Below are 25717 nucleotides of genomic sequence, written 5' to 3'. Positions count from 1 at the left end.
TGGTGGGCGCTTGATTCTTAATGGCTTTTCTTTCAATCTGTTGCATTTTTTTGCATACCAGGCTTCTTGCAAAAATGTATTTCCTCAACGAATTTAATCAAAGTAAATTTGTTATTAAAATGCGTTCGCCGAATATAATCAGTAATTTTGACTTCAGTGTCTTCTGAAATATTCATACTGGCTTTCGTCAATTTTTTCGATGAAAACTGATAATTATTCTATGTTAAACGTTGAAATCATCTCTAATACCTCATTCAAATTTACGTGATTCGTTTCAGTATGCCGCAAATCAGAATAAGAACCATGCTACAACTTCTCGATGCATTCTGAATGGTGCGTTGCTGCTTCAGTGACGAGATCAAAGCTATTTCAACATCTGCTTGTACCTATATGTAGCCTATTCCTTCCCACGATTTTCCATTTTTTTTAGAGGTGTAGTTTCAGGTGAGAACTTATTCACTTTTTTTTAAACAATTTGAACTAACAGTGAAAGCCTTATCTAAAGTGGTTAAAATTACTTTCCTAAAACTCGCCACTTTCACTAAACATTTTTTATTTCGACGCGTTTCGAGGCCGAGTCAAGGTATCTTCTTCAGGACGTGCGTGCGTGCTTGATGCGGTCTCGAAACGCGTCGACATTAAATATATTAAGTGAAAGTGGTGAGTTTTAAAAACAAATAACTTATTTACTCTTTACGCAAGTCTGCCCTTATTTCTTTACTCTTTCGTGCAATTCTTTACTGACAAAATAAACGCTGTCTCTTTACGTCAAAATTTTCCTCCGGTGTGAGTCTCTTTTTCACGGGTAAATATGTAGTAGCATCAGCTTCTGCTTCTTGTATTCATTTAATTTTCGATGGACTCTTTATTCGAATATTTTTGTCTGCACTCTGTATGAATCGTTTCATCAGTTTTACACAGTCATTCTTCAAAACTTATTATCTCTCCTTCGTTTCTACAGTTTCTTTCAAGTCAAATGCTGTATCATTGTTTCTAATCTCGTCAAACATAGTTCGGCCGCCGCTGGTCGGCGCGGCTCGCAAATTAGCGGCTACAAGACTGCAGAAATACTTCACGCATTGCACCAAATACAGTGCGGTCGCTGGTCGGCGCAAGACGCATATTAGCACCTACAAGACTGCAAGAATACTTCATACATCGCACCAAACACAGTGCAGTCGCCTTCAGCAGTTCAGCGTAAAAAGCATATCGACATTAAGTAATCATTAATTACATTATAACTTGCTGATAGCTTTTAAATTACATAACAACGGATTAAGTCTGCAATCGCATATCTCGTTTGCGGTGTCTGAAAATATCCGCCTCTGTTTTCTTTTTTTAAAGGATAACAAATGACATTATTCCTTGAAGTGTATGCAGAATTTTCTTCGCACGGAAGAGAAAAATCACGGTAGTTTTAAAGAATTGCCGCAATACCGCAATATCTTATAAACCAGGAGTCACAAATTATTAAAGTTTAGTGTTTCTTCTTGGAAATGTTGTGCTCTTCATAAAAGGTCATAAAAGACACTTTCCCGTGGGATTGATTTTGTTCGGGATAATCATAAGCAAAAAACCGGTCGCCGGTGACGTATTTAACCTCCCGGCCCCTTTTTTCAAGATGGTGGCCTTAGCGGAGAGCCGATACCAGTAAACTTTTGATATTGTTCTGGTAGCCGATTGCAACATGTTTTCGCAAAGAAACCTTCTGTACTATTGATTTTCCCAGATTGCCATTTTTTAGAGCTAATTTAACTGGACTGTTAGTAGGTTTGTTGGCCCGAGAAACGACGTACACACAATCAAAGTGTGTGTTTTCCTTTTTCTTGCCCCGGAAACCGTAGTATTTCCTCTGTCAAAGATTAGTAGTGTTTTGTTTCAGTCCACGAGACGAATTGATGTCGGAAGGGGGGGGGGGGGGGCATCTGAGGGTAAACAACTCGCTGTGCCCGGAAGGCGTGAACAGGAACTGCGACGCACTGGTTGCGTTCAGGCGTGACACGGCGTTAGCAAACAGGATGCGCGGCATGTACTCATGCAGCGACACTCTCATCCCTGTATTGATTGATTTCGGGGTCTCAACTTCAACCCGTTTTCGATCCCCGTGGGTTTGTGTCTCCGTCCCGGGAAAGCGCCGTCTATTTTTAAAACGGTTAGCCTGCGGTCAGGCTTGGCGGCAGAGCCTTTTAACCTTCGTTCAATCCGACACAGTGGGGTTCCGTCCCTTTATAAGGGTCGGAAAAGTAAATAAATTCCAAGAATCGACTTCTCTGTGAAATGAAGGTGGCCGGGAGGGAGGTGGGGAGAATTTCAATCGAACCGGTAATTTTGATCCTTCGGTGGCCCAACAGAATGCTGTGTTCTTGAGTGCAGCAATACGCAGTACGTTCCCTTATCAATGTTGACACCGCAACTCAACACCATAAAATCAATAAGGAGCGACTCTTCAGAGAGGTCTTAAATTTTTACTTGTCCCAGAAAACCCATGCCTTTTTCAATTAATTCGTATTCAAGTATTCACTTGCATTATTTCATTCTTGCCGATGACTCAATTTTCATTGAACGCCCACAATGAAATCCAATCAAAAAACCTCAACCACAATAATACTTACTTTATATGACTAATCGTACGTGACTTCTCTCATCTTAGACTCCATGATATGTGTTTCTGTTCTCCAGAAACAGGAATGCCTTTCATTACGACACAATTGTAACAGAAAAATAGTAGACATTTCTCGTAGATTAGAACGTAGTCACCCTCAGAGCAATGATCATGCAACGCATTAGTTTTTTTTTACCGAGCAGATATCATTTAGAATGTAAAGGCACTGCGATTAGAAACTACAATTTCTACCTCATCCGTAAAAACACGTACATGCAAAGGGAAACAAATGTATTAGAATTGGACGTATTTATGCTAAGGAGAACCATGTGAAAATTGATTAAATCATAGGAACTATGTGCATAGGATTTGCAAGCAACACAGTTCCTTTTGATCTATTTATTTTTACGTAGTTCTTTTTAGCATAAATACGTCCAATTTGCAATTCAGAAGTAGAATATCTGGCTCATCGGTCAAAACACTCATGTGCGTGGGAAAACTAATGGTTGGTACGTTGTTGTTAAAATGTGTTGGAAATTTTAGTTCCTATTTGCAACATGTAATTCTACGTGGTAAATACGTTTTTTCTAGACTGAGGTCAGAGATTCTCGTTCCTAATGAGCCAGTTGCGCTGCGGTCACAGAATCTTGTTTTGACGCTTTATTATTCGAAATTAACTAAAAATAATAAGATCCATCCAAACAGCAACTTTCTGCGTTGAATATTAACCGAGCTATCAAGCCTTGAAAATCTCGATTTATGACGTCATAATACATGCCATGATATGCAGTACCGACTATATATCCGACTGATATACGACTTTTTAAGGGACGATATCTCGGTTAATATTAAACGTAAAAGTCGTTGTTTAGACAGATCTTATTATTTTTATCTGAGCTACAAGAATCAAGCATCAGAACACAATTCTGTGACCAGCGCAACTGGCCCATCGGCAAGTTAGTGCATTTACTCACCGACTGCGGACGCCAAGGATGGCCCGGACACCGATGAGCCTCTTAGCGCGCTGCTTGTTCTGGCCGACCATGAAGACGACGTCGAAGAGGTTGGCGTTGACGGTGATGTTGGGCTCGGAGTTGAGGAAGACGCGGGTGAAGTCCTTGGCCAGCTGATCGTAGTCCTCGAACTGGTCGCGCACCGAGTCTAGCAGCGGACTCGACGGTCGCATGTGTCCGATGGGTCGCCACGATCCACGCCTGAAAAACACCAACGTTCAAGATTTAAGATAGTTGCGTACATGAACGTGGATGTAAGAACTGCTTCGATAAGGCCCGGAAAGTTAAAGCGCCTTCATTTCGACTGTATGCAACATAGGCAGCCACCGATCACGAATAGTTGCATCCAATGTCTTGGCATTTGGGATTCTGCGAGTACGACGTTTCTGAGAGGAGCCGCTTCCTTCTATCTCAGTTTATGAATTATAGCTGATGATATTTTTCTTCTTTTTTTACTCTTTTTTTCGTTAAAAGGGTATTTTTTTTCATTTAGGCAAGACAGTCGTAAGTGCTTTCGTCCGCATGGTTTTGTAGTTGCGTTTTAGACGACAATTAACACATTTTCAGGTACAAAATTCGTAGAAAAGGGTGCCTTTTTACTTAAAAGTGCTGCTCCTATACTACCTCTCTGGGGCAATAATGCTACTTACGGCTGTTTTGTCTACAAGAACGTACATTTTTTCGGTCTTACGGTTTTCTCGCATGTCTAGCTTTCATACAAGTAAGAAGAATTGTTCTTTATGAGCTGTTTCTGTGATTTCATCTAAAAGATGAGATCTCACAAATTGTGAAAGAAACTCGTTTTTGAAAATTTGAAAGTTACGGTTTTCTTCGTTATCACGGCAGATTTATACGGAAAGTGGATACGTATACAAAGTTAAGACCAGCATTTCCATAGTTGGATTGCACTTTGCAAAAGGAACCAAGAGCATTCCAATGTTGCTGGGATTATGCAACATACATGCTTTGAAATCAAATTACTAAAATAATGAAACAAATCAGATTTACAAAGGTGATTTCTTTCTTGAATTCATAGTTCATTGAGACTAAAAATACAACTTGTATCGATGATCGGTTTATATTTGCAGGGTGAAGAAAGTTGCACAATCTTAGCCTCCTGGTTCCTTTTTGCAAAATGTATAATCCAGTTGGTGACTTTGAAGGAGCTGAATGATACTTACGGAATCACGCGCTAAATTTGGCAGCTAAATATGAAAGTCATCGCTCAAGGGCTGAATTTTTAAAAATTCGAGTTATCTTCATCAAGATTTGAATCAAATCTATTCAAATAGTTCAGACAAATCCAACATTTCAATGTTCACTGAGACTTATGAGCGCGTGTCGCGCAAAAGTCAGACATCGGGCCGATGACTTCCACATTTAAGGCACATACATACATGAGTCGCTTTTATAGCGCTCTCTGGCGCTCTGCGACGCCTAATCGCCACAAAACTCGGTCTTCCCACAATCAATTGAGTTGACACTGCCTCATATAATTTAAAACCCCCTGTCGCCACCCTCTCACTGGGCGTCCCCTTCGTCTCCTCCCAGGAGGAACCTAATCAAGCACCTTCTTTGGCAGCCTCTCTTCCGTCATCCTATCAATATGACCATACCAGACAAGCTGTTTGGTCATGACGTTGTACACAAGGCACAAGGCATTTAAGGCACATCCAGCTCCTAAATTTAGTGTGTGATTCCGGCTTTTGACGAGTACTCGTACCTGTAGGGTTTGGGGATCTGTCCGGTCTCGGCGTGGTTGGCCAGGTTGGCAACGATGTCCTCGAGCATGTGGCTCCTGGTGCGCTCCTGCATGCGGGCGAACTTGGGCGCCGAGTAGCTGGCCCGCTCCCCGTTGACGATCTTGGTGAGGAGCCACTCCCGGAACATCGGCCCCTTGTCGAACACGCTCTGCTCCCACAGGTACGGCTTGTAGGCGCCCACCTCGTCCCGCGTCACCACCGAGACCTGAAACCGATCAAGTTCAATTCAAATTTCATTCCTCTTTCTTCACGGAGAAAATAATTTCGTGCGTCGGACCCGAAGTTTAGATCATATGGATCTCTGAAGTTTTCGGATGGAGCATCTGAACACTTTAGGTCCAGCTGCTGAGGTTTGGATCACACATCTGAAACTCCAGTTCTATAGACTGGAGTCCAGTGTTCGGCCATCCGAACCTCAGAGCTAGACCTAGAAGCTTCGCCTTCGCACCAGAATTTTGCCTTTCGGTCCAACGACGGTTTATGTCTATAGTAGCACGATCAAATTCCTGAACCAATTACCATCCAAGTGTCGGGAGTCATCAATCTTAAAAGCATTGCTTTGCTTAGTTGGACGTGTTCATGCTAAAAGGAACTATGTAGAAGTGGAAAGATGGGGTGTGCTCGTGGAAGCTGCAGAAGAAACAATGTAAAAGTGGATATAGTTCCTTTTGAGAAAATTGAAAAGCTGGATTTGACACTGAATCAAAAGGGACTGAGCGCTAACTCGTGAGCCGTGTAAATGTTGGGATGGCCCCTTGGACCCACCTATCTTCAGAGACAAGGAGAGGTCCTCCATTGGAATTTTGACGAGGTCAGATTTTTAGGTGGTCTGTATTGCAGGATTTCTGTCTTGAGTACGGAAACTCTATTTATATTAGACGACAAACGAGATCAAAAACAGCTTGTTACATACGAGGATAATAAACCCTCAAAGGGAAGATAAAACTTGAGGAAAAGCGAGAAAAATATCCAGACCATAATTCAGAGCTTTGACAATGTTTCATTGTCTCCGCAAAAATGGTGAAGTTTGAAATTGAACATACAGAGCAGTCTTTTAACCTCCCCCCCCCCCCCCAAAGGAAAATGTGCGAGGAATAAAAAAATTAAGACTAAATTCATTTGGTCTTTGATTCGTGATATATTTTTCGCAAAAAATGTCCACGCATGAAGACTCAAAAGCAAAATAATCACTGCTTAAGTTTAGCTATTCGGCAATGTTGAGATCTTGTCATTACTAACTTTATTACTACTGGGGTAAGGAAAACGTTGCACTAACACTGGGACGTTCCCAAATTATCTTTAGCAGAATATTCAGAATCTAAAAAAATTATGATTAGTTTACTTAGATATTTTCAGGTGATTTAGATTTAATTATGAATAAAATTATATTATACAGCTAAAAAAAATGTATGAATTGCCAAGAAAATTAGAATTAAGCATCGGAGATTTGACAGCATCCAGATATCCGCACGTACTTTCTCCTCAGCACGGCAGTTTAGGACAGAACAGTTACTGCGAGCCTCCTCCTCGGATATCTAAGACACGCGATAAAAAATAAGGGAAAAATACGGCCCATAACTTCCCGATTTAGTCCTTCATCTCCCTTTATTGCTCATATACACGTTGAAAGGGATCAAAGGGGAGACAGCCATTCCTAGCTCCATCTGACGCGATAAAAATGAATCGACAAAGATTCCTCGACAGCTCTATTCACCGCACATTATCTGCCTTGTTTTTCAATTACCCCTCTCTCGCGGAGGGCGGGGGAGGGGGTGGGATTCACCCCCTCGAGGGCCGGGGGGCGGTAATATGCAACCATCAAAACAAAGCCGGTGCGATGATGAACTTTTGCCCGGCGCAGTAGGGCTGAAAGGGCGTCCAATTTAAAACACGGACAGTATAAACACGAAAGAGTGAGTAAACAAGCGAAATGAATTAACAGGTCCCGATGAATGCCGCTTGCGGGTTGCTGGCACCCCATCTGAAGGCGCGGAGTGTTCACCGCTCCGAGTTTCTGCCGCGTGCCCCGCGTGCTCCAATTCCTGTTTTCAGCGAAGGGATTTCCATGCCATCCCGTAAGAGGCTCCCTTTGCCGTCCTAAGAAAGAGCACCGTATCAACATTCGAATGTTGCACGGATTTCTCCCGATTAGATATTCATTTCGACGTATTTGCATCGGTGCCCAAGTAGCAGCGATCGCGATAAGTGCCGATTTGATCGGAGAATGTACCGAAATTTTGTTCAAATCGGTTTATTGCAATATTATTGGATGAAAACTGCGATAAATTGCGATTCTATGACGCACATGTGCAATACAATCGCGATATTATCGACGGACATTTCTCATCACAATATTATCGAACGCAAAATCGTGATAAATTAAGATTTTCAATATCATCGAACGCGGTTTTATAGAGATGCGACAAGATTGAGGATGGTTACTCAGATATTGATGATGCTAGCTATTTTATCGCCAAAATTGTGTAAAAAAGTCGCAACTTAATTTCAAAATATCGCAATTTTTCCGCTGAAGAATGCTCATAGCGTGTCCGGTAGGAGGACGTAAGTTCAAAGAACCATATATCTTACGTCAGAGGAGGCAAATAATTTCTCTCCTCGTTGACAAGATGGATACGATTCGTCGGAAAGTTCACAGGATGGCCAATAATCCGTATGTTTCTGAAATCAATATCTCCACGGAAAAAAATTAGCACCTTTTGCAGAAATGTTCAACTTATTTCGTCCTTCTCCAAAGAGAACTGAGGTGTATTTAATTATCCTCGCACATGTGATATATTCTGGATCGACGATCCGTATTTTGAATCTAAAAGATTTAATGTAAAAATTAAAAATATATTCTACATCACGTTACGCGTCTTAAACACCTCAATACAGTTCAGTTAGTTAAAGTGCAGAGTTTCATCTATACATGGATGAATATCTCTTTGCACGATTTTATGTTTTACTATAAGTGTTTTGGCGTATTTTTCGTTTACGTGTGGGATAAAACCACGGTTTTACTTTTGAGGAAGCCTGAAATTTAAGTTTGTTAATGACTAGAAATTAGATTTTACCGTTTTAGCTGTTACGCGTCGGCAAGAATCACGTTACAAATGAACTGACCTCGTGAGATTTTTTTGCGGAGGTTTCGTTATTTAAATTACTTTTTTCAACAAACACTCAAAATCCAAAAATACCAAAGAAATTAAATTTATTCACTCTCTGCATTCAGTCTCATGGAGCCATAAAAGTTGAAGACTCCCTCACCGATTTTAACTTCTCTAAACTTTGGCGCTTCTCGGCTGGGTGGAGTCCAATGCACACCTCCCACGCATTCTGACGATTCGTCTGACGTTTTACTCCCTCTCAACAAAGGAGACTAAAACTTCCGGGCTCGGGGAATGTCTGAGCTTTTTCTCAAGAGCATTGTCTTAAACTTTCAAGATAATTCGAAGACAAGTCTTACTATAATATTTTACGATCAAACAGCACTCAAACACGACACTGATGCTCCATAAGTAGTCGGCTATTTTTTTAAAGGATTTTCCAGGATTTATTACTTATTTGACAACCTTTCAACCAAACCAAAATAACACTTAAACACCAATCAGATTGCATTTATTTGGACCAACGTCTGAGAAGGTCTTCCACATTTTATTTGATAACAACATCATTTTTCCTTGACTACACGCGGAGAAAAATCTATGGCTTTATAAAGCAATTAGTGGTTCATATGGAACACCACTAATAGTCGTAAATGAACTAATGATTCTCGGTCTGTGAACCAAACTAATAAGGTATCTCGTACCATACTAAGGTATATGTGCTATTATTATATGTTGCCTTTACTACTATCAGTGGTGTTCCATATGAACCACTTATTGGTTTATAAGCAATAGCGTTTTCTCAGTGGCACCACTTGGTTTGCATTATCCTTTTCTGTCCCAGTAATTCTCGAGCGCCTTTTCTTTGACATCCTGTAAATTATTAAATGTAGCAGTCTAAATCTCTGAGAAAATTACACACAGTGTGAATCATAGTATTTTAGCTGCATTTTTTTTTTTTGGGTGGGGGGGTGGGGCTTCTTCGTTCTATTATCATGCTTACTTTATTACCTGTTCTATTAAAACGGAAAATTTGCATTAAGACCAATCACAACTGATTTTTGAAAAAAGTGTTTTGAGACAGCTCACCTCATATCGAGTCGGTTTCCGCTTGATGCGAGGGCTCGTTCGAACGATGATGAACGTGTGGAGGAAATGCGTTTTGATGCAGGCCGGCGAAAAAGGTGTGTTGTCCGCTTCGAGAAATACCACACAAACGATATCATTCCCTATATGCCGCTTCCTTTGCAGCTGAGGACAAAACAAACAAGAAAAATTAGTACATTTGAAAATAATCTGCTGAAGGCATTCAGGATGGTTCCCAGACATTACACCTAAACGAACTCACCCAGAAAAGAAATTATTAATCCCTTTCCGCCGAATTGTAAGAATTATCGTTTAAAATCTTTACGGACCTCACCGAACAAAATATTTTTCACTCAATCCACGAGAAAAAGAGGTCACGGTATAATTTAAAGTTATCTTGAAGACACTTTACACCTTTTTACCTCTAGGTGGAGATTTACTAGAAGATTCAACTCTCCTAGAAAGACACAGATTCGTCTTGATTTTCTTTTACATTTTGGATGTAATCTTGGGAGGAGAATTATTTTAGAATCTTGCGTTAGGTTAAATTTTTTCGGTGAATATACTTTTTGGTTTTTAACCCTAACTGAACCAACCGAGTCAAATCAGATCCGGTGGCTTATTAAAATGTTCGTGATTTTCTTTTCCCTCCTTTTTTTCATTTTTAAGGTAAAATGGCATAAAACTTTCAGAATGCAGAATGCAACCTGCTCATGCATTTTTGAGTCACATTACAGAGAGTTGTGGTAGTCGTCCGTCATCCCGTGAAAGTATAAAGAATATTCGCGATTAGGATTGTATAAACATGTTGTACATGTTCCACACATGTTATCCTATACCGTATGTTTATACTTGAATGCAAACGATATGATACACAAAGATTTAAACTAAAACTAAAACAAACTATACAATTGACCACAGAACAGAAAACCTATAACACTCTCCATTTTACATACCAACAAATTTCTACATCCTTTTGGGTTCCTTCAGAAAAAAACCTAATTATTTTAACTCTCCGGAAAAACAACCGGTGCGATGAACCCGTAAGAGGGCCCATTTGAAAACGGCCTAGAAGAGTGCTTAAAATACAAACAATTCAACTCGAGGTTGCCCGATGATTGAACAAATGTATTGCCCTCTAATAGATGGGTTCGTGTTAGGAAACCGAGGTTTTTTGAAAGACTCTGCAATCCCGACCACTAAGAATGTGTGAGGAACCTCGGCTAAAAATCCATTTACGTCACCGCGGATTGAGGCATAAAAATGACTTTGAGACATCATAAATTATTCATGCATCATGTTTTTTCCTCGCCCAATTTATCTACCAGGCAACCTTCCTGGGCATTTTTAGGGGTTGGTGAATTTGGGAACAGTAGGGCAGCAACGCCAGTTTGAATATTTTCACACCCATCCTCGCTATTGACATGGATTTTTCGCGATGCAAGGCAAGATATTTTTCGTGAAAAATAAGTTCTTATGAAAAACTATGCCTCTCCCTGCGCAGGGTGGCATGAAACGTAAGGAAGAAATGAAAGAATGGAAATTTTATGAAATTTCACGATTTGTGAAATACTTCATATTTTTCAGGGGCTAAAGTCTGCTACCCGCACTCAAACATACAAAAATGGAAGAAAGTCACAATGTTTACATTTTGTGAACATGAAAAGGAACCGGTATTTTGCAATATTTTTCATACATTTCTGAAATTTCATGAAAAATTTAACGTGAAATTTCAAGATTTTATTTTTTATGAAATTTTGCCACCCAGTCTCTTGAGGAATTATAAGACTAAAGAAAATGAAGACATTTTATTTAAAAAAACTGCTTAGACTTTTTGATTTTTTTCTTCCTTTTTTTAGTAAAAACTGGAGGATATCACACAAGATTATGCTCCAGTATTTTCAGCTTTACAAATCTAAAATGCATTTTATTTATCATCACTTGCGTTTAACAGAGAACTGGAGAATCGCATTTCGCGTGTTGTTAATGAAATAAAATAAAAAAAGGAATAAAATGTTTACCAGAGCACGCATTTTAAATAATAGAAGATTAACTGTTTATTTTCCTGGACGCATTTTGGCAAGATGCCATCTTTTACTAATGCTTAGTATGTCACAACACCTGTTTCCAAAATATCATGGGTTTTTGTTTCGATTTTATTGTCCAATAAATTGTTTAATAATTTTAATTGGCGATATTACGATTGCGTCTTTGAAGAAATTTTTTTTTTAATTAATTATGTATTTTCCATCCAATCTGTTTCTCAGTTTTGATATTTTCTAACATACGACTAGCTGTGAGCTTGGATTTTCTTCATAAACATAAATGAGAGAGAGAAAAAATATGTGTATTTTTCTTGTATAAAAATAGTGATAAAAGTTAACATTTTGACTTAAATTGGCAATTATTCTACAATTTTTTTAGAGATCTAAGAATTGGCTCTGCAGCCAGGACATAAAACTTCGTCATCATATAAAACGTTACGCACATATTTTTCCTATATTTTTATGACACATCATACTTCGCACGCTCATCGCATTTGAAGTAATGAAATTTATTCCTTCACCGCGCATCCCTCCATCTCCTGCCCATCAAATTTAGCAACCCCGTGAACGAAAACGATCACTTGCATTTATATACGATCTGCCAGACGAAACGAATTTCGCAGTGATCGATCATAGTTTCAATTGGCGCGTGACCTTCCCGCGACACAGTGTTATCGCCGTTTTGTTTGGATTGTGACAATGCTGTGAAAAGTTTTTATGACATCCATCAGCTTGTAGTGACGTTTATTCGCCTAGAGGAGATGAGGGGAGTTCGGTGGCAGCCTTTGCCAGGGCCGAGTGAGCGAGCGAGATTTAATATGACCTTTTAAATTCCGTCCCCCTTTTCTACTTTTATACTGCTCCGGCAATTTTTATTTCTCTGCATTATAATTTTTGTAATTTTAAAGTTCAATCCGTTAAATTTAAGGTGAGTGAATTGTGATAAATTTTTAGTGGTGTATTTATTTAAACCGGTTTATTGTATTCCATCGGTCTGGATCTTAGTAATGACAACTGAAATTCAGTTGTTGTAATGATAAAAAGCACACAGAAAAAAAAAGTTGATTTAACATTCTGGATGTAAAAAAAGTGTGCGAGATCTTAAAAAATGCTGAATTACCGGGTACAGCAGTTACTTTAGCAATGCCAAGATGTAAATCTAACTGCTGTGGCGGATAATTCAGCATTTTTAAAGTTCTCGCACACGTTTTTTACATCCAGGTTGTTAAATCAACTTCACTTTTTTCCGGTGCAATTAAATCAGCCAAATCATAAAATAAAACAAAAACCTTATGTGGGGAAAGGCCACGTAACAAAACAAGATATATCAAATTCAACGTTCCGGGTTTTTATGTAATGTTTTGTTGTGCAGTCTTTGTTTTATTTTGTCATAATAATTTAGTTCTGGTTATGATGGAACATTTGATTACATTCTATAATTATACCCGCAAAAATAACAGCTCTACTTTCCATGGCAGTTTATTTTTCGGGACGTGCAGTTGGAGGTAAACACTAGGTTTTACACGATTCAAGGATTATACACGAATGGCGCGCAATGGTCGAGCCCCTAAAGTTTCGATGAAATATGGATAGCGCTAAACCCTGATGCGACACATGTTTCTTTTACATATATTATTTCAATGATAGCTTACCTTTTGAGGATCGTGTTTTTCATAAGGCAACAAAGTGGAGACATGGAACATAATTTCTATCCCTCGCCAATTCGTATAGACGGAGTATCTGCCAGTTAGATCGTGCACTGTGTCTAGACCTCCTTTGTACTTATCAAAACCTGTGCATAAAAATGACATTCACGAATTAACGTTATGGTTTCAGTTATACCATTCAGTTATGGTTATGGTATCAAATGATGGAATACTGTGATCTCAGTCTCTTCGAACGCGTAACTCTTGGAGCCACATTAATGATACTAAATCATTAATGTGGCTCCCAGAGTTAAGCGTTTGAAGAGACTGAGATCAGAGTATGCCACCGTTTGAGACATTCTTTCATTCTGTTGTAAAATTTGAAATACGTAAGTCAAATTCTTGATTTCAAAACCACATTTAGACTGAGAGCTCGATGAATTGCAAGGTAAGTTTTAGAGAAAGCGACTGAAATCAAAACGCCTCCAATCTCAAGATAGACAAAAAGGAACTTGCATCAGTTGAAATTGATGTATTTCTGCTTGAAGGGATCCGAGACGGATGGGAAAGAAGGCGTATGCTTGCTAGTTCAGGCCCGTAAGAATGAATGGGAATTATAAAGCGCCAGTGACGTCAGCGGCGACCGGGACGAGGGATCTGGATCGTGGCTCTTTAACTCATGAACCCTGTTCCCAACGCTCTTGTCACATGCCCACGGCTCATGAGTGCCGCAGATTTTGGCGCTTTCCGCACAGTTCTGTTTGATTTAATATAAAATCCTATATTTCCATCTCCACAAAAAGAATCACGTTCACTTTTACATCGTTTCTTGTGCAGCTTTTACACCACGCTCCATATTTTCCTACACGTCTATTGTTCTGTTTGGCAGAACTACGCCCAAATAGTGGTATTATCATATTTGTATAAAGATCATCGAGATCTTGTTTTTACCGAAAAATCCTAATAGAGGTCCCAGTGCACATGGAAATTTTCGATTTAACTGAATTAAAATTCACGTTATGCATTGAAAAAATTACGATTAATCAAAAATTCACGACAAACTGAAAAGCAGGATTCAAATTACAAATTATAATAGTCCGTGATTCTTAAATTATGGATGAAACGATCTTTGTAGAAATGTAATTATTTCTGCTGTAGGACTGAAGTTTGAGAGAACGCTTCCGCTTTGTGTCCGTGGATGGTCACAACGGGCACAACTTTGAAAGCTTTACATGTGCATGCGAGTGGATTTCGGACACAACCAAGCTAGCAAGTTATTTTAAGCTGCTCTACTCATTCCAAGAGCCTCACGGCAACTCGATTGTATTCCATGCACGTCATGATAAAATAGAGCTGAATAAATGGGAAAGGTTGTCATCACGGGCTAGAAATTACCTACTTTGTACTCGCTTTCATTTGGGCATGTTTTTGCACAAAGAGTCAAACTACTCACGCAGATGCAAATTCTCCTTTACGGGACTTGTAAAAATTAACGACTTGAAATGCCTAAATTTAAAAAAAAAATTAAGAATCTACTAAGTGTTTTTGGGGAGAGGACTACCGCCTAATTTGGTTTGATTTCAATTTGTGAATTTTTAAGCACTGCAAGAGCTACATTATAAGCCTGGGCCCAAATTCAGTCGGTACTTTTCCAACGATATTCGAAGCGCTGAATGCAGAAAGGACATTTTCTTGGTTGCAGAGTCTCAAAATCTCCGCCACCGTTTCATCCATTATAATTAAAGCCAATAATGATTGTAATTTGTTGCAACTGCAACTGAGTATTCTGTATGGTTTTGTAGTTCTGAAAACGCGGAAGTTCAGAAACATTCTCCTAATAGTTTCCTCCTTAAAATAAAAATAAACACTGGAGATTCCGAAACACCACAACTTAGAAATGCTCTTTCTGCACCAAACGCCTCATTCACCACGCACCAATAAATCGAAACCGTGGCATCGGCTAATTATCAGCAGCCTGATTGTTGAAAATCAAGTCAGTATGATAATACATTGAAAATCGATATATTACACGGCACAAATAGGACTATGTATCGACTTATCTTGCGTACAAAGCTGGATAAAGTTCAAAAGTCAGGCTGCCGCGGCTTTATTGGGGGCATTGACATTATTATGGGACATTTTTCTGACAAGAGTACCTATATGGGGAGAGTGCAGACATGTCAGTATAATTTTGAGCTTAAGTCATGGAGCTCATAGGGCTCTAAAGGGCAGAAAACCTATATGAATTCATTGTAAAACACGTATTTGACTTCTTTTTTGCAAAAATTTACTCATTTTCGTGGAAGGACGCTCATTTATAAAAATTCTGGAGTCTGAAGATTGGCAGCTACATTTATCCATTGTTTTTCGTGCAAGAGGGTTGGCTGCCCTTTTGGGCCCTAAGAGCTCCATATTGAGGCCTGGATACACGCTCAAATTTCCATCAATTTCCGATCAAATGGTGACTGGTGCGCACCATCTACCATCAAATTTTTGCGGCCCGCAAAAATTTGACCGCCATTTTTGTCATCATTTTGATCGGAAATCGACGGAAATTTGAGCGTGTATCCAGGCTTTCTCGACGTCGTCGATACTATCCTCATATAAATACTCAATCACTGACTAAATTCTAGCCGGAGGGATTTCATTTCTGTATACTGTTGGAAAAAGAGAAGAAAATGCCTCTTTGCATTTTAGTCCCGCACCGAAAAAAAGTGAAGTTGATTTAACATTCCGAATGTAAGAAAAGTATGTAAGAACTCAAAAAATGCTAAATTAACCGTCCCGGCAGTCAGTTTTGCATCTTGACATTGCTAAAGTAACTGCTGTGGCAGTTAATTCAGAGTTTTGTAAGTTCTCGCACACTTTTTTCACATCCAGAATGTTAAATCAACTTCACTTTTTTCCAGTGTGCGTTGACTCGAGCTAAAGAAAAGGCCCATGTTCCAACTTGCGAGGAAACCGCCTCTACTTTATTCCATCGTGCGTAGCTTGAAGACCGTGTTCCCGTCTCTACAATCAATTAATAATTGATTCTTTCGGGTTAAAAGCTCTCATCCATCTCCGGATCGGAAACAAGTTTGAGCCCAAGTTGCGTCCGCCGTTTTCAGGGCGTCGCGGCGCGCCGTGCCGCGAGTGTGGTTGAGAAGTAACTTTCTGCTCGTATCGGGTCCTCGCTCGGAGATGCATTCTTGTCGAGGGACGAGCCGCATCCCTGCGGGAGATTCGTCGGGGATTAGTTTACGAGTGGTCTGACAGGCAAGTGCGCAGAGAACCGCCGAACGCGACTGCTTATCCCGAACAAATTAAAGTATGCCTCACGGAGCCGCCGAGTTATGTGTCCCCGAACATCCGGGCCGCCTATAACTCCGACTTAAAACCTTTTAAAAATACATGCCCGCTCGATTGCGAGTCGTGCGAGACAAACAATTTCCTCTCCGACCCGCGCGAATTCAGCTTGATCGGCCGAATATTTTTACTTGGACTCCCCAAACATTGATAACGTGAGTAAATTGACACGTGAGAGAATGCACGTACAGCGTACACATTCGCTATAGCTCAAATGATGTATGTATACTTGGAAAATAGTATTTTAATACAAGATCATGTGAAGTTCAAATTGCACGTTTCAGGATAGGTCACACTTTTTTCACTCATAATCATATCATCTCCAAAGAAAATCAATCCATCTGTCATATCTATAATTTATCACCTCTAACCATCAAACACGTACTTATGGACTGCTCTGCCCTCAGATATCTGCAATCACAGATCCACTCCCCTACAATCAACAGAAATACAAACCCACTTACATGCGATGAACCCAACATTCTGAAACTCTTCACCTCTCTTAATTTAAAAATCTAAATTTTCGTATTTACTCCCATTTTCAAAATTCTCTGTAAAGACGTTAATAGCCTGTGACGCTGAATGTCTTAAAATATACTAACTAACTAACTAACTAACTAACTAACTTACGTGAATTGACACGTGAAAGAATGCACGTACACACGTACAGCGTACACATTCGGTATAGCTCAAATGATGTATGTATACTTAGAAAATAGTATTTTAATACTTTCCACGTATTGTTCATTTCCTCAAACGTTCTTAGAATCATGTAACTGAGAAAAAGCTATGGCTTATAAATCGATTAGTAGTTCCTATGGGATACCACTAATAGTAGTAAAGGCAACATGTAATAATAGAACATATCGACGGTGTAGGTCGGCAATCACATAACTCGGTTTGCAACGTCGCAAACTTACTGTCATATTTTATTTTTTAAACGGAAAACTACTCAACAGCAATTCTTTCAAACTGCCTTGATTTTTCTTCTCTGTGCGAGGACAATTCTGCAAAAACTTCACCGAACGATGCCAATTTGTTCTCCTTTAAAAAAATAACATAGAGGGGGAGATTTTCAGACACCGCAAACGAGATATTATGTGATTGCGGACTTACGCCGTCGATATGCCTTAGTGATGGTATATATTCTCCGGTATAGTTCAAGATACCTTAGTATGGTTCACAGACCGAGAATTGTTAGCTTCATTTACGGCTATTAGTGGTGTTCCATATGAAACCACTATTGCTTTTTAAAGCCATAGATTTCGCCTCCTTGTAGGATTAAAATTCTCGATAAAAGTCATATAAATAAGGAAAAAACACTGAGAAACGTGACCCAAACTGTATGTGAGAAGATGGTAAAATTGTGCTGGATCTACACTATTATGCGAAAAAACAAGGCTAAAGAGTTCACACAAAATTCACAATTTTCAAATTTTCAGCTCAAAATTTTTGACTCTGATTGAAATTTCTTGCCTTGTTTTCTCGGCAAAATAGTTCATTATTTTACCACCTCGTTAAAAGTCATATAAATGTGTATTCTGAGTAAAATTCAGAGGAAAGTATAGCGGAAAAATGTATGTACGTCGCAACGATTTGTGGGAACATGCCGAACAGACATTAACTCGGTGCTTGAGATTCGCTCGTATCTTTTCCGCTTTGCATCTTTTCAGCTGAGTGTTGATAAAAGCGCCCTGAATACGGAAGGCTTGCATCTCGAAGGATGAATGTGAGTTTAGCGGGTGTGGCTTGCGATATGCGGTGGGTTAAGGAGGTCCCAACCGTAAAAAATCATTCAGAGATGAAGTTGATCGTCAGGGGCTTATCACTTTCGCAGGATTATCACTCTTGAAAGACCGGTGTCAGTGGGTCACTGTTGCCAGCAGTCATCGACTCGCTGTGGAATTTTCAAGGTACTTTTTCATGATTGAAAGGAGACCAAAATGGGAGGGATATTTCCGAGATTTCTCCCAGCTAAGAGTGAAGTTGTAACAATAAAATTTGAAGGGACCATCGAGATAGGAATATAAAGCGGCCCTTTGATCATGTGTGACCTTTCATAAATATATATCGACGGCGATACTCCCAAACCACATATTTCGTTTACGACGTTTACAAACATCCGCTTCTTTTTTATATTTTTAAAAGAGAAAAAATCAAAATCATTCCTTGAAGTTTTCACAGAATTTTTCTCGCACAAAGAAGAAAAATCACAGACGAATTTAATAATTGACATTGGGTGATTTTCCATTGAAAAAAATATTTTGACAGGAGGACTGCAACGTCGCAAACCGAGATACGTGATTTGAGATTTTCACCGACAATATACTAAATTAAAGTGCTGAAGTAACGTAACTCACCCACCCTTCAATGACCGAAAGTTATCAAAGAGCAACGCAATGAAGATTCTATTTGTGTTATTCACTGTCATGCGTGTGCAATTGTTTTCTACGGAGGAGGCAGAACAATATGTTCGAAAGGATAATTTTTCCCTCCTTTGCGAGGAGCTGACGGTGGATCAGTGTTCTTGATGGCGGATAAAACGCCTTCAATTTCGGAAGGCGACCACATAACCAGCATCCACGTCCGATTAGTTATCTCATAAACGCCGTGCATATTTTGTACCATTTAACTCACTATGATTAACCGGACAAGAGTGTGGTGTAGAGCGACGGATCCGGGACAATCAAAACAAATCGAGGGACGACAAAAATTTATGATGGAATTTTAAAAATCTGATCTGCTTTATTTTAAAATTAAAGGGTCCGGAACACCCGCCTTGACTGTAACTTAACGTTTGAACGTTGCACAGCAACAAGCAATGAGCAAATGCTATAAACTGAAGATTTAAACAGAAACATAGCATCTGCGCCAAGCACTAACACACTCTGACAATCTTTTGCCTCTGCTCTTCGTCCGAGTTTTATAATTTATGTGCGGACCTGTTTTTCCGACGGAATTTATTTTTATCATCATCAAACTTCTAATCCAACTCTTCACGGATTAATTTAAAACGCTTTACACAAGCTTCCCCTCCGCTTGAAAGGCTGCAATCTTGGGGATACCTTCCGGCGTCTTTTTAACATCTGAATTCGCGACACTTGATGAACCATCCACTGTCTGCACCATGAAGCAACCCAAGTCTAATCCCTAAAATGAGCTTCTGTTATCATGCGATCGCAGGGAAGGGAAGGGAGAGAGGGAGAGGACTTCACATTAATTCATCTTGGATGCGTGCTGCTTGAATACTCTCCCTCTTCACTTTCCTTAAACTTCGCCCTTGAAATTTCACGTTAATTTTCACTTGGAAATTCACGTTAAAGTTCAATCAAATTTTAGAGAAAATTATGGAACTATACTCTTATGCACCAAAAAACAAATAATAATGAATTCAAAATAAATGTAACCCAGTGAAAATTAGTTTCGTTGGAAGGGAGTATAATCAATGATTCAAAATTATTCAGATGACGATGGAATATTTCCTTCAGAGCAATAAAGCTAAAAAAAAGATACTACGGCTATTTTTCATGGATCAAAAGCTCGTCTGAAACTTCAGATGAACTTCTTTCACGAACAACTTTAAATTGAAAAGAAGTGCTGAACTAGTCGCACGCTTTGATAGAGGGCGATAAAGTAAAATATGCATGAGAAACTGCACTCACCTTTTAAAGTTACTTGATCACCTAATATTTTTAAAAATTCTGAAAAATATGGACTATTTTCATTATTGTCTAAAATTTCCTCCTCGGTGTATTGGCCCTCCTTTACGTAGATCACTCCGACTTTAAGATCAGGTTTGATGAACACCTGCAAATATAAGAAAAAAATGGAAACAAATAAATATAATTAAATTAATCCAATAAAACTAGACATTAAGCTCAATGATTTATATCGATTGATAATCATCCATTCTCTAGGAGTAAGATTCTGGGATTTAATTGGTTAATTGCTTTCGGAACGAGCCTCGAATAGAGCCTTAATTGCTCAAGTCTAATCAAGTATATGGATAGTGGATCGAATGCGTGCTCGTGCTGGTAAGCACAAAGGAATCAGCGAATGTTTAAACCTCACACGGCCATCTTCAATGAACTCCAAGCTCCGTAAGAACGCATGCACTTTAGGGCTCATCACATAATGGGCATATTCCGTTTTGACATGGACCGATTCAAGACGAGGCTGAAGCAATGGAACATGGAAATCCGGCTCTCCAGCTTTGATTGAACAATGAAGTTGCGGCTGAAATTTAGCCTGACCTGGTCCAATTTGAGCAGTTCCTCGGGCGTATCGGGAAGTTGGCCCAGGGTGAGCGGGGGGTTGATGTTCACCTCCTTGCCGAGAGAGCGCACCACCTCCTCCCTGTTGTAGCGATCCGCGAACACGCACGACGCCGGTATGAGCCCGTGCACCGTGTAGCTAATCGCTCGCACCAGTACCCTACAACAAAAAGTCAACCCCGTTATTGTCATGTTGCATTCTTTAAAAGTTGCAAATCTTAAAAAAATGTAAATGATACAGATGAGAAGGGAGGATTAAAGAGGTAAAGAAACGAGGGAAAGAGTGGGAGTACAACTAAATTACTAAACTAAAAGTTAAACTAAAACGAAGTGCAATTAACGACGAAAAAGGCTGGCTAACCCGTAGATTTTTCAACAGGAAAATTGCGATATATTGCGATTGAATCATCTAATAAATCGTAGAACATCATATGTGAGGGATTATCCTCAATCTCATCGCGACACTATCGAAATAAAAATTGCTATAAATGGCGTTTTAATCAAGATTTTTTCGACAAAAATTGATTGCAATTTTATCGAACAAAAATTTACATTTATCGCAATTTAATCGCAATATATTGCAATTTTTATCTCAATACTTTCGTGATAAATGTTTACCGATATAATCGCGATAACCAACCGATAAAATAACGATTTATCATCATCGATAAAATTTATCACCATCACTGCTGCTTTAAGGGAGGTGCTCGATTGGTTCCTCCTAGGAGGAGCCAAGGAGATGCCTAGTGACAGAATGATGACAGGGGCTCTAAACGGAATGAGGAGTGCCAACTGCCCTTAAAAGGCAGGCATCTGTGGCGGTTAGTCGTCTTAAAGTGCAAGTGACTGGACTATGTAGGTAAGTGCAACTGAAAGTCTACTTTATTTTGCATCCCTGTAGACTTTTAGAGGAATATAACATAAGTCATGTTCGACTTTACAATACTATACTTTTTATGGTAAAATACGATTGATAGTATCATGGCTATGATCACCTTCATACCTGTATTCATTTACCATATTTTTTCTGTCATGGAAAAAAATAAATAAAGAAGGCGGAGGAGAAGAAGGAAAGAAAATGGAGAATAGAGACAGAAAAAGTAGTTAGGATAGACAAAAGGTAGAACATTGCATATAAGAGGAATAAAAATGATGATACAGGCGCTTTTTCTTTCGGAAAATCTGGAAAGCATCAAGACTGCAGTTCCGTGAATTCACTGGTAGAGTGCAAGTTCATATTTTTATCGGAACATTTATTATTGAACATATTTGTGTTATTTTTTCCGTCTAATGTAATTTAATAATGCTGAGAGGTGGTGTGAAATAGCTGCTTTACAAAGTATGACCTGGAATGCAGTTAAATTAGTGGGAGGAAAAGGTTACGATAACAGCTCAAAAAATGCCTTTGCTCTGACTCAGATGCATCAAAATGAATATGAGATGCACGAGCTCTCTTTCGGGCACACCGACAACCTCTGATTTTCAACTTAGAGGATTTACTTATATTTTAATGCTGCGTTAACGATAGTAAAATTAAATTTCGTCAGTGCAAACACGACAGTATAAAATCTAAAAAATGGGCTCGAAAGCCCAAACTTCAAAAACATCACCGAGGAAGCAGGGCGTTTCCGGCCATCGCGTCACAGGCTCACATTTTTCTGCTGCCAAAACAACGACTGTTAAAAAAATTGTTGATACTTTAGTTGCAACTTGGTCCTAGTTGTTAATACGGAATTCTATTAGAAGACGGTTCGCGGAAACACAGAGGCCGCCTACACACAAAATATAATTGAAGAATATGGATAGACAACCCGTGCGCCGGAAAAACCGTCCGCGAAATATACAGGGTCATTCAAAAATCACGCACCACTGGCCAGAACTTTAGCTCTGATTATGATATCGATTTACGGTTTGAGACGTTTTCCCTCATTGTGAAAAGGAAAATTTTTTAGGTACTTTCCAGTTTTTGATCCCCTCGGGGGGAGGGGGCAACTCAAAAATTTCAAATGGCCACCCCCCTCATGGCCAGTGGTGCGTGACTTTTGAATAACCCTGTATCATATGCCAATGATCTATTATATAATTTAAACAATGTTCACAGTGACAATTTATAGCTCTGCGTTCTGCACAATTTCCCCAGGACGTGGCGCTGAAACTTGACAAACGCGATGTCTAATCCCTTTTAATTAGCGACCATTTCCAGGACCGGCTCTATCATCGTGCAAATTGGGAGCTTAATAAGACGCCATGTAAGCGAGCCGTGTATTTAAGGGATTCTGACAAATGAACGGGGCGCAGGCGCCTGGATCCCCCCCCCCGTAAGTGCTCACCTGAACTGATCTCTTCCATTCAACATTTCCTGTTTGATGCTCAGGATAACGGGGCCTAGGTCCTCGTCGATGGTGAAGTAGTTCCAGTGCTCGTTGCCGTAAAAATACTTCTCGTAAGTTTCCTGCTCCACGGAGGTCAGCTCGAAGCATCCGTTCTTCTCCCACTGCTCCTCGATCGACGTCTTTTTCCTGGAACATAAAACCCGGGAGTAAAGATCATGGCATTCGTTTCGTTAAAATTTAAAATCGAGCAGCCAGAGATGTTACCATCAGTGCCGAGTTGCTTTTGATGCTTTGTCGTTCCTGAGGCAAAGGCATATAATTCCTTTCCAAATTTGAAAAATTTACTCATATTTATCTCAATTGTTTACAAGAATAAATGTGCAGTTTTTCTTTAAAAAAATCTCCAGAAAAATCGGGTAACTTTACCGGTGAATGAAAATTTGTTTCCCGGTTGAAGAGCAATTTGCGAGAGATTTGGTGGTGTTAAAATAAAGTTACGCTCATTTATCAATTTATCATTTATTAATCATTTTATTTAACGATCGCTACCTCTCGGTGATTCGTATAAGGAATGATGTTGATTTTTGCTCCTACAAAAAATAAAAAATAAAATAAAAATAAAATGGAAGCGAAGATCTCAACGCAAAAATGGACCACGTTTTGTAGAAAGGGACCAAGCCAAATCAGCTATTGCCAAATGTAACCGGGCACTTTAAGTTTTTACAAGAGAACGCTTTTTCAGATTTCCGTAAAAATTTTAAGGAATTTCCTTCGCACCATGCAGAAAATTCACCGAAATTTGCACAAAAATCCGCGCATCCGTTCCATGTAGAAATTTAAATTTCCCGATTAAATTTGGATTTTAGCTGATGAGGCTTGGTTCCTTTCTGCTTAACGCGGTACAAATTAACTTGTTTCGAGAGTGAAGTGCGTTTTTCCTGCCCGGGGGTGGTGGGTGGGGGACATAGATAATAGGAGGTCTAGCTTACGATAGAGGCCCTTTATACTGAGAGTCAAGACAAAACCCCCTCATGGAGTACAAACGGGAATAAAGATTACACAAATTGAACGTTTTTTGTAATCTTTGATCGGCCCATTCTCGAATTTCTTTCTACGTTCCTTCTTTCATTCCGTTTGTTCCTTGTAGAACCCGTGATTCCTCCTGGGTCCATTCTAGATTATAATCTTTGCAATTGATGAAAATGTGATCTTTATTACCGTTTGTGACATTGTGGAGGCCTATAATACGGATAGAAATGGATTCACATTGTCTTGACTCTCAGTATAAAGGGACTCTAGGTTAGGTTAGAGTACCTGTATAGCGAGAGTATGGACAGATCGCTTCATGGAGGGCTTAGAGCCCAAAAGTGCAGCCACCCTTCTAACCAACTTCTAACGCACAAAATTTCACTGCCAGTCTGCAGATTCCAATTCTAACCAAGATAGCTAAGAATATACATAAATGAGCGTTCTTCTGCAAAAACGAGTAAATGTATGCAAAAACTAAGTCAAATACGTGCTTTATAAACGATGGTTCGTAACAATTGTATTAGTGAAGCGCTCTGGATAATTGAGATTTATAGGTTGGCTGCATTTCTGGGCGCTAACTTTATTCGCGGAGACATCGGTGAAGGCCTGATGGATTTTCGGAGTTTCACATCTGTCTATACTCTCGCTATACAGGTACTCTAGGTTAGGTGGCTTACCTGGGGACTTCCTCTTCTTCGTCGTCCTCTTCCTCGTCCTCGTCGTCTTCGAGGAGGCAGTGGTCCGAGTTTTTCCGGCGCCCGGGCTTCTGGCTCCCGTTCTCTGGTTCCTCGTCCAACTCGTCCTCGAAGCGGGCGTCCCTCTCCCGGCCCCCGCCCCCGCCCCCCGGCCCGCCGTCTTCGTCCCGCTCCGACTCGGACTCGTCCCAGATCGTCCCCGACGACGCCTTCGTCTGCCGCGAGCACTCGATCCAGTAGCCCGGCGTCGGGATCAGGTTGTGCGGGTACTCCTCGCAGAACTCGTCTGAAACATCGTCAACATACATCCAGCATTCATCAACAATGAAGATGTTGTATGTGTGAGGGATTTGCGATTTGACTGTTATTTCGTGTGTAAAAGTTCGCGAGAAACACGATGGTGCCACTGGTTTTCTCTGAAATCATCTCCCAAGCTCAAAAAAAACTCTCAAAGTGAGGCCAAAATGGAGGGGGGGCCTCCCAAATTTTCATTTCTCCGGGCTGATTGTTAAAATTGATGGACAAAGAAGGCATAAGGAATAAGGAGAGATCCTGTTGGTTGAAATAGGATTGGGTTTTTCCTATTGGATACTTATAGACTGAAGGATGAAATGATGGACTAACTAAAGGGTCTCTCGTGGGTTGCCGCTAGTTAGTCTATTGCCTATTGGCCTATTTTCATGATGTCTGATACTACTAATTGGAGATGGTCCCAGGATAATCCCGCTATATTTATAGTACGCCAAAAGGGCCCGCGAAGCGCCCTAAGAGGGTTGGAC

General features: G+C 39.9%; 1 protein-coding gene across 1 annotated transcript in view; it reads right to left on the bottom strand.

Moving 5' to 3' along the window:
- The window catches only part of LOC109030581 (Rap GTPase activating protein radish), a 240819-nt gene that overhangs the window by 16607 nt on the left and 198495 nt on the right, over nucleotides 1-25717 (bottom strand). Inside the window, 8 exon segments of the mRNA XM_072298462.1 lie at nucleotides 3577-3816; nucleotides 5339-5583; nucleotides 9572-9733; nucleotides 13266-13405; nucleotides 20270-20414; nucleotides 20861-21041; nucleotides 23212-23400; nucleotides 24921-25224. Coding sequence (XP_072154563.1) covers nucleotides 3577-3816; nucleotides 5339-5583; nucleotides 9572-9733; nucleotides 13266-13405; nucleotides 20270-20414; nucleotides 20861-21041; nucleotides 23212-23400; nucleotides 24921-25224 — 1606 coding nt within the window.

Source organism: Bemisia tabaci, chromosome 3 (genome assembly GCF_918797505.1).
Source record: "Bemisia tabaci chromosome 3, PGI_BMITA_v3".
Taxonomy (NCBI): Eukaryota; Metazoa; Arthropoda; class Insecta; order Hemiptera; family Aleyrodidae; genus Bemisia; species Bemisia tabaci.
The sequence above is the reverse complement of the archived record's forward strand: the minus strand, read 5'-3'. Positions and strand labels throughout refer to the sequence as shown.